The sequence below is a fragment of the Cherax quadricarinatus genome, chromosome 63 (genome assembly GCF_038502225.1).
Source record: "Cherax quadricarinatus isolate ZL_2023a chromosome 63, ASM3850222v1, whole genome shotgun sequence".
In the NCBI taxonomy this organism is placed as follows: Eukaryota; Metazoa; Arthropoda; class Malacostraca; order Decapoda; family Parastacidae; genus Cherax; species Cherax quadricarinatus.
Genome location: NC_091354.1, coordinates 18713611 through 18724794, shown reverse-complemented (window position 1 = coordinate 18724794; position 11184 = coordinate 18713611). Strand labels below are relative to the sequence as shown.

General features: G+C 36.4%; 1 protein-coding gene across 6 annotated transcripts in view; it reads right to left on the bottom strand.

Annotated features, from left to right (window-relative positions):
* Positions 1-504: 504 nt before the first annotated feature.
* The window catches only part of LOC128698195 (proton channel OtopLc), a 1090877-nt gene continuing 1080197 nt past the window's right edge, over positions 505-11184 (bottom strand). For all 6 annotated transcript variants that reach the window (XM_070098675.1, XM_053790324.2, XM_053790314.2 and 3 more), the window contains one exon: positions 505-2704. In XM_070098675.1, the coding sequence (XP_069954776.1) occupies positions 2570-2704 (135 nt within the window). In that variant the 3' untranslated portion in view covers positions 505-2569. The remainder of the gene's footprint in view (positions 2705-11184) is intronic.

Below are 11184 nucleotides of genomic sequence, written 5' to 3'. Positions count from 1 at the left end.
AATCATTCCTAGTTATTTTTATTAATCAAGGAGTAAAGTAAATCTTCTATTTTTGACATTAATTCAAAATGGAAAGCAAGTGTAATATAGAAGAGGCCTTTGAACATGGTAAATGTTGTGTCAGGAATGTCTAGTTTATTTTGGAATATTTTTTGATTTCGTAAAATTGGCCAAATTACCGTCTTCTGTGCACTTTATAGGGTAGTTGAATGGAGCGTAGGATTCAATACACAAACCCGCACGTAGGAAAGAGTACGTGCGGTTATTTGTGTCTCATTGTTATTTATAGGATTCAGATTTGCACCTGCATAATCCCATAAGTTTTCCATTGAACTCCATACTTTTGGTGTCATTACCTTCAGAAAAAGATTCTCTACTATTTCAGATTTCGGGGGGATGAGGAAAGTGGACACAAGAGCTATATTAATTTCAGGGGCCTGGACAGCGAGAGGGTTAATGTCTTCAGCCTACTAGATTAAATTAGAAAGGCAAATAAAAAAACGGTTTATGGTACGAACATTTATATTTAATGCAGTAAACATAGTAGATGGCCTGTCCACTGTGTCTCTAGACAATTCATCACTTCATAAGAATTCCGAGCATCCATTAACCTGGTGGGGGAGCGGGGGGGAAAAAAAAAAAATGGTCCTCCTGGGTTACTTATTACAACCAGGAAATTTGATGCAGAAGAATATGGCAGTGTAAATTTGCTGAGAGTTAAGCAAAACAAATACTGCTGATGAACTGGACACACAGCAGTGATCTCCAGGCCAGACTTCTTGTATAACACGGCATGAAGACTTGCTCCAGATGAAGTTCACAGAGGCTTGCCACGCACAGAAGAGCTACTAGTCATGGCTACAAGTCTTGCAAAACGAGAACAGTCCGGTTTGTGACTTGCTCGTAAATACAAAATTACGCATATTCAAAAAATGCAAAATCCATGTAAAACTTTGCTAAAGGTCATCCTACTTATTGTCGTGTTTCCAAACCCCAAAATGTGAGATGCACAGATTGTACACAAGTTTTATCTTATATGGTCAATACTCACTTATTCGTCAAGAGATTCATTTAAGCTACTAGCTACAGAGAAACAAAAAGAGAAAAAAATATATTCTGTACTTTGGTCAATTAGTCTATAGAAAATAAGGCTTGCATGCATTATTGTCTTCATAGCCTTGATTCTTTTTAATAAACATAAGTTCCAATAAAATTTTAGTTCTCAGTAGCTCTTGCCTAATATGGGACAGGTACAATGAACACACATTTCATACAAATTGTTCTGAATAAGATGTATCGGATGAACTTGCTCCAGTACTTTCTGCTTCTCAAGAAGTCTTGTGGTAGGTACTTGAGCAGTGTCATCTGTTACTGTGTGAAATTAATCACACTACACAATCTCCACTCACAATATAAAATGGACACAAATGAAATACTTTTCACCTTGCACAAATACAGTCATGTACTATGGAGAAATACCGAGTTGGGTCAAACACAGCAAGACAGCCATATGGTATTTACAAAAAGCAGCCACTGTGTTATACAAACACATTCCTACAGCAAGAGGAGGTCTAAGTCTAACAAACATAATCAGAAGTGCTGCTGGATAAACACATCATGGAGTGAGCCTTATATATACAAATTGGAAGTGGGGGGGGAAAGGGGGGAGGGGAACATCTCGTGACTTTTCGTAGCTGCCGGAGACTCATTCTGAACACATGTATTTGGTGGATCTCGACCAGCTGATTTTTTTTGCCTGTTCTCAACAAATTCATTGCAGTTTTACTCTAAAAGCAAGAAAAATGTAATTTCATGCACAGGATTAATTTGAACAGCATATAATTTGCAATAGTGGAAAAAAAACCTGATCAGGACCCACGAGCAAAGGGTAGGCGAGTTCTCCATGCGACTTAGCCTATAGTACACTATTACTGCAGATAACAAAAAGCATTTGCCAGACTTAAAGCTTGGGTAAGCATCTACAGTATTTACAGCTTTGAGGCATAACTTACAACACAGAGTCTGATAGCCTTCACACGCAGTTACACTGGAAATACTGATTTGAATAACAAAGTACTGGAAATCCAATATAGCAATCTTCACATGAAAAACATTTAAATTTCCTTCATTGAAATGCAGGAAACTGCTCATTAGAAACATTTAATACAATATTTAGAAATAACACTGTCCATAGCATCATTGCTGCTTGTACTTTTGTGATTTTCCATTGAAAATGGCACATTTTGATGTGGAACAACTTGAGAATATGCTGTATATGCAAACCCTGTTTTGAATAATTTCACGGTAATATGTTTAGAGAAAACACTCTAAATAACATCTTACTCGACCATAAAAACAGAAACAATACTGTTTATATGATACTGAAGAGTGAAACTTTGTGTTCAGAGCGTTGATCAAGGGCTGGTGGGGGACTAGTAGGTGTGTGAAGCATAGGTTCCATTTCTGGGGGTGAGTTGTCAGGGACCCCTCGGGCCACTCCGTTGGTATGGATAAAGCAACTACTGATGCTGTGGACCGTCGTGGTGGGCGGCGGCCTACCCGGTAAACCTCATTCAATACGGGTCTTGTATGAATTCTTCCAGATGGCAGCCAAGACCACAGTGGAATGGAAGCGATGGAAGATAGCCAGTGGTAGTGTGCATCTCAGCAGAATTGTCCAAGGGAGGTCACCAAAGAACTCCAACTGGAATATAATACTACATGTCACTAAAGAAAATAAATTATTAAAGAACAGTAATTAACAATCCCCATTATTTTTGCTAGAGGAGTTTCTTGCCTAATATTTGTCTGTGATTGGTTTCAAAAATTTTTTCCTTGCTCACTAGATTGCAGTAAGACTCCTGACAATTGTGTTCAACAAGCACAAAGAAAGGAAAAAAAAAAAGAAACAGCTACCAGTAACAAAATGGAGAAAGGAAATTTCTGAAGTAGGCAATTAGGCAGCACTTCAGTTAGCTCACAACCATAAGAATTCTGGCTTGATTTTTGAGTAGGGCCAGCCATGTGGGAAAAGCACACTATATCCTAATACATGGTGCCAGTTTGTTAGCAATAAGTGGTACCTAGGAGCTAGTGGGATGTTGAAGGTTGCACTCCCAATGGAAGACTTCATTAGAAATAAACTATACTACTTGTTTGTCTTGAGTTATTATGGGATAAGTTTTTTTTTTCTACCTTACAGTAATGATGCCACAGGTGACTACCTACAGTAAATATTCAATTTTCTTCCATTCTCTCAAGTAAACACAAAGCTTGATCACTTTATCCTGGTGATGGGGTTTGAATGGCTTGCACTTGGATTGGGCTCCATTCACATGTGCATTCTACAACAATTGATAATGCCATCATATTAACAAATATACAGGGTGTCCACAAAAACACTCCCTTATTTCACGATGTTGTGAACCAATTCTCTAACAACAGTTATTTCATTTTTTCAGGTGATTAGACATCTCTGACCTGAAAACCACAGGGGTGCCAGGAAATTTAAAAATGGCCACCACCCCACAGCAACACAGCTGGTGTGTACTGGAATTTGCAAGATCAAACAGTGTTGTGGTCGTGCAACATGCTTTCAAACTAAAGTATCATACAACTCCACCTACACCCAAGTCCATTCGGAAATGGTACAACAATTTTAGTCAGAAAAGATGTATCTGTGATCAGAGAAAGGGACATTCTGGTCGACCATCAGTCATAGAGGAAGTTATTGATCAAGTTAGAAGAACATTAGTGCACAGCCCCCAACAGTCAATAAGAAGAACTAGCCAAGAATTACACCTCCCCAAAAGTATGGTTTGCAAGATCCTACACAAACACCTAAAGGGTGAGATGATCAGGTGTTCTGCAAGGTCACCAGACCTAACTGTTTGTGACTTCTTTCTTTGGGGGTAAGTGAAGAACACAGTTTACGTACCACCACTACCTGCAACCCTGGAAGAGCTCAAAATTTTGATCACTGAAGCATTCGCATGATAACTCCAGATATGCTGCAGAGCGTCTGGACTGAATTGGACTATCGCATCGATGTTTACCAAGCAACCAGAGGGGTGCACATTAAATGCCTTTAATGCTACCCTATACCACATGAAACTGAATGAAATCCTGCATCTGAAGCTACCGTGAAAGATTACAATAAAGTTGCATGTTATACCTGTTTGAAATCAGGGAGTGTTTTTGTGGACACTGTGTATATTTTATCCTCTGCAAAAAGTAAATAAAATGACTGTAACCAGCAACCTCCAAGCTCCGTACTTTTCTCCAACTATCAGAGCCACCAATGCTCCTATGATGACCTAGTTACAAGCAAAACTGCACTACCCAACATAGCACCCAGAATGACCAAAGACTACCAACAGTGAAACCTACAAATCGAAAATAATAGAGATCAAAGGAAGACTGCCCTCAAACCCAAAGCAACACCCCGCTGCCAGCCGAACAACGTAACCCTAAGCTTTGTATAACTACAACTTCTTCTTAGCTACAACAATTCCTGTAGTATGAGGCGCAATCTAAGAGGAAACAGCACCAAGGCCAGCAAGAAAACACCGAAAAATCAACTATTCAACAAGTGTAGCCAGGAGGACGCCGGCCCAGCTACCACCCCTCAACAAACATGGCTGCCACCAGCCCATCCTCCCCTCTCTTACCCAGATTCAACCTACCAAGTAGTCTCTCAGGTATGACCAACGATCCAGATACCCTAAAGTCATGCATCTCCACCTTAGTTATTGACAATACGAATCTTCGAGAGACGCTAACAAAACGAGACACCAGGATGACACAATACGAGAACAAAATCCTCAGTCTTGAACAAAAGTTATCAACACCAGGAATGACTAACTATGGCAAGACTATCCAAACAGTCATAGATAGCCATACAGAACAAATAATATCTCTTAATACAAAGGTTGAAGAAGCAGTAAAAGAATGGAAGAACAACTTAGATAACCAGTTCAGTGACTACTTTGCTCTCCAAGAAGATAAAACTGAACAAGATAAACTATCGGATGCAGTAATAGTTAACAGTCCACTTTTTCCCAGTGATATGAACCAAATGAACAGTAAAGAAATTACTCTCCAGATCATAAAGGACCAAACAAGTGTTATTGTACCAGAGTCAGAAATAAAGGAAGCCAGGTTACTAGGATCCCATGGTAGAAAAAGTGTTATGCTTAGATTCCACTCACATGACAGGAAAAAAAGACTTAATAATTGCATCTATTAAAGTAAAGAAAGAGGTATACATAAACGAGTGTCTTACCAAAAAACGCCAGAACCTCCTGTATAGAGTCAGAAAACTTAAGCGGGAGAATAATGACACAATACACCAATGCTTCACACGGGATGGGAAAATTCTAGTTAGGAAAACGAATGTAGGTCAACTGTACACAATCACGAACGAGAATGATCTACCACGATTTCTCAGGGATACTAATCTTACAGAGAATAACTAAACAATGTCCAGCCTACGTAGTGTAGTGTATGTTTTGCTCCATCCCATGGTAGAAAAAGTATAAAAGCATACTGGTCCACAGATCGGCTAATTTGTTATGCTTAGATTCCACTCACATAACAGGAAAAAAGACTTAATAATTGCATCTATTAAAGTAAAGAAAGAGGTATACATAAACGAGTGTCTTACCAAAAAACGCCAGAACCTCCTGTATAGAGTCAGAAAACTTAAGCGGGAGAATAATGACACAATACACCAATGCTTCACACGGGATGGGAAAATTCTAGTTAGGAAAACGAATGTAGGTCAACTGTACACAATCACGAACGAGAATGATCTACCACGATTTCTCAGGGATACTAATCTTACAGAGAATAACTAAACAATGTCCAACCTAAAAGCATACATAGTGTAGTGTATGTTTTGCTCCATTATTGTTCAAATTTCATAGTACAATCTCTTAGTAATTAAATAATCAACTACCTCATTTTGTGATTTTACTAGTAAGCATAAGTCACCTTATGTAATTTTCTTATTTACTATTGTTTGCTTAAATATTAGCTGAATTGATACTTTCTCTGTCCATATTACTACCTCATATTTTTTTAAATACTATTAATTGATATTACTTACTAAAATTAATAATTAATTCCCATTTTTACTATCAGTACAATTTACTCAACATTTCTGACATCATTTAATTACCATTACTTGTCTAATTACCATAACCTGCTTTAATACCACATTTACTATCTTAGAGTACTCTTAATTATCTTGTACTGCCAAATAACCTCTAGTGTAACTACCAGTGCAATATTGAATGAAATAAACATTACTTTTTCACTTTTTTGTAATCATTATTACTTACTATAATTTTATTAAACACCATATTTACTGTCAATTTTACTTTTGTACATTAATCATTATTCTATACTTTTTCATAACATTTTGTTGCCAAATTTTCAAGTTTGTATATTCAACTCCAACCTTTATATTACCTATCTACCATCTTACTATCATATTATAACAAAGTCATTGCCATTGTTATTTTTTACTTATTATTCTTTTGGTACTTTAATTTGTGAATTTTATTTTGTCAATTTAAATCTAGTTATACTCTTGATCTTGTTAACAACCTATATCAGACCCTAGTGCAATTGCAAGTACCATTTTAATTTGTATTTTTATATTATAAGTTTATATTATAAGTCCTACTCTAAGACTATTTTCATATCTTAGTGACTATATTGTGTGTGCAATTAGTGTATATTTCAATTATATTATTGTTCAAGGCCCTTAACTATCTTTTGCTAACTAGTACCAACTACCTCATATTATTTTTTTTTTACTTTTTATAGTACAATATATTGCTCAACTTATTATATATAACAAATCAGATCTTACTCCCAAATCAATATTATATCATAGTGACTATCTGTCATTTTAACTTTGTTTACCATTACTTAATTTAGTCCCTTATATTTTTTCTCTTTTATTTTAGCTTTATATAACAACCTTAGTTCATATATTCACAATTGTTAAAATAATCAAGGTGCTAAAGTGTAATAAGCTCATTATTTTGCCATTATAATATTTTTTTTTTATTATTATCACACTGGCCGATTCCCACCAAGGCTAAAAAGTGTAATAAGCTCATTATTTTGCCATTATATTCATTTATTTGATTACCACTTTTTTGTTCACGACAAATTATTTTAGTCCCTTTTATATTGCCTCATTTATTTTAGCTTTAAAGAGCTACCTTAGCTCATTTTTTTTACATTTGTTAAAATAATTCAGGTGCTATTTTATAGCTTCAGAATATTTACTTTGTCTTATACTTAATTCTAACTATAGATTCACTATAAATCTTATGATAACTAGCATTGATCCTGATACCAACCTCTTATCTAATGACTTAAATGAATCAAACAGTAACTGTAATTACTACACAGCAGAACAATCAAAGGCACTTCTCAGAGCCAACAACAACATAACTCTCTTTAACTACAATATCAGATCTTTAAGCAAACATTACAATGAACTCATAGCATTACTAAATTCCCTGCATGCCAGTATGTCCATCATTACTCTCACCGAAACCTGGCTAAAGCATGATACTACAGATGTCTATGCCATTCCTGGTTACACAGCCATACACAACTGTAGGCCAGATCAAAAAGGGGGTGGCACAGCTATATACTACTCAGACCAACTAGAATGTATCACTAATACTTGCACAAGGGATGAACATGGGGAATATATAATAGCTAAATTCAAATCCAAATACCTACAAAAACCTCTCACAGTGATAAACATCTACAGAGTACCACAGTCAAACATTAGCCATTTTAGTGAAAACCTAGGAAGTATGATAACTGATGCACGCATGAACAAAGATCACTTACTACTCTCAGGTGACTTCAATATAAATCTCCTACAAGACCAAGACCCACATGTTACTGAATTCACAAACACTATGAGTAACTGCATGTTGCTACCAACAGTAACAAAACCTACAAGAGTTACAGAGACTAGTGTTTCCCTACTAGACCACATCTGGACCAACACCATATCCCCCTTAAGATCAGGCATAATCACAGATAATACCACAGACCATTACCCTACCTTCCTCATAACAAACCTTGGCAAATTACCCCTAGACACTACTAAAGTCACTTTCAGACTTCACAATGAGGCAGCTATCAATAACTTCACAGCAGCAGTGACAAACATTGACTGGCACACTGAGCTAGAAATCTATACAGATATTGACGAATGTATTAATAATTTTCTAAAAAAGACCCAATACCTCTATAACAAGCACTGCCCTAAAAAACTAAACAGATGACTGCAAAGAGACTGAACAGTCCCTGGCTAACACCCAGTATCCTCAAATCCATAAATACAAAGCACCTATACGAAAAACAGTACAGAATGGGCCACATAACCAGAGACCAAACAAAACGTTACTCGTCAATCCTAACCAGCCTAATAAGAAGGGCTAAAAAATTGTATTATGAGAACAGATTATCCAACTTACGAGGTGACATAAAAAAGACCTGGAAAACCCTATCAGAAATACTAGGAACAAAAAAGATAACACGAAATAGCGAAATTGAATTAACAAAACCAGATGAACCCCAATTCCCACCTACTGAAACAGCAAACAGACTCAATGATTTCTTCTCCACTATAGGAAAAAACCTTGCCAATAAAATCCCAAGCTCAGATACCCCACCCAATGACTACCTCACTGGCAACTACCCGAACACACTGTTCCTAGCTCCGACTAACCCAACTGAAGTCTCCCTTATTATCAACAAACTAAAAAACAAGACAGGAGATTTAAATACCTTACCACCCATTATATACAAAAAAGTGTCACAGGTGCTATCACCAATCATTGCAACACTCTTTAACAAATCCATTGAATCCTCTACCTTTCCTACAGTTCTCAAAATAGCAAGGGTCACCCCGATCCATAAAGGAGGAGACCACACAGACTTGAATAACTATAGGCCAATATCCAACTTACACCCTCTCTCTAAAATCTTTGAAAAATTAATCCATAAGCGTATCTATTCCTACCTCATCTCCCACAACATACTCAACCCCTGTCAATTTGGGTTCAGGCCTAATAAAAATACTAATGATGCTATTATCCACATGCTAGAACATATTTATACAGCAATAGAGAAAAAAGAAGTCCCACTGGGGATCTTCATTGACTTACGTAAAGCTTTCGATACAGTTGACCACGACTTGCTCCACATAAAATTGTCGCACTATGGTATAAGAGGGCACTCCCTCAACTACCTAAAGTCATACCTCAGCAACAGAAGCCAATATGTGTACACAAATGGGGCAAACTCTTCCGCACAGCCAATTACAGTTGGTGTCCCACAGGGAAGTGTCCTAGGCCCTCTTCTCTTTCTCATATACATAAATGACCTACCAAATGCATCGCAACTACTCAAACCCACACTATTTGCAGATGACACTACATACGTCTACTCTCACCCGAGCCCAGTCATGCTAGCCAATACTGTAAATACCGAATTACAGAAAATATCAACCTGGATGAGGACCAACAAACTTACTCTAAACATTGACAAAACCTACTACATTCAGTTTGGTAACAGAGCTGCAGATGTGTCTCTTAACATAATGATAAATGGATCACCTATCACAAAACTCACAGAGGGAAAATTCCTAGGAATCCACCTTGATAATAGACTCAAATTTCAAACACATATACAACAAATTTCCAAAAAAAATTCCAAGACCGTAGGCATACTATCGAAGATACGGTACTATGTTCCACAGTCAGCCCTCCTGGCCCTATATCACTCACTTATTTACCCCTATCTCACCTATGGAATTTGTGCATGGGGCTCAACAACAATAAACCATCTCAGACCACTAATCACCCAACAAAAGGCTGCAGTCAGAATGATAACAAATTCCCACTACAGACAGCACACTCCACCAATATTCAAAACTCTAAACCTACTCACAATACAAAACATCCATACTTATTACTGCACCTACTACATACATAGAACACTTAACTCTGACATAAACCCTCCCCTCAAACATCTCCTTACCAACCTCAACAGAACACATGACCATAACACAAGGCACAGATCACTCTTTGATGTTCCTCGTGTCCATCTCACGCTATGCAAAAACTCAATGCACATAAAAGGCCCTAAAATCTGGAATTCATTACCTGTGAATATAAAAGAAACACTGTCTGTTTATAAATTCAAGTCTCTTCTCAAAAATCACTTACTCACCCACAACTAAATAAATACTGAATAATTGTATCTCATAAATTGTATCTCATATATGTATCTCATTATTGTATCTCATAAATGTCAACCTGTGACCCAATCAAACTTTGTTACTATTTAACTTCATTACCTAACAGAATACTCCATTCTACTGATTACACAGCAACACAGTAAATGACCATATGACCTGTCTTTGTAATACTCATTTGTACTAAATTGTTATCTGTTTTACAATAATTTTTGTACCACTGAATATATCATTGCTTAGTTAATCTTAAGTTAATTTTAAGCCTGCCCATAATGCTCTGCATACAAGGGGCTTTGGCATGCTGCACTTTAAAAATTGTATTCCTTGTACTTCTCTGTATCATGTTCAAATTAAATAAATAAATAAATAAATAAATAAATAAATACAAGCAACCAACCACGACCTGTTTTTGTAATACTCATTTGTGCTTAATTGTTATCTGTTTACAATAATGTTTTACCACTGAATACTTCATTGCTTAGTTAATCTTAAGTTAATTTTAAGCCTGCCCGTAATGCTATGCATTCAAGTGGCTTTGGCATGCTGCATTTAACTGTATTCTTTTGTACTTCTCTGTATCATGTTCAAATTAATAAATAAATAAATAAATAAATAAATAAATTGTTATGCTGTATCACTCCTGTAACTGTTAATAACCAAAACAATACAACAATTTATTCATCACATGTACTCGCCTGGTCATGAGGCATCACTGCAACAAGCCTTACAATATATTACGACTGTTCTCTTCAAACATTCACTTAGCTATAGGAAAAATTTTTTCTAATTGCATGCATGCACTATTACACATCTTATTATTTACTCCTGTATTAAAGCATTTTAGACCCTTGGATAATGTGACCACCAATAACACAAATTCA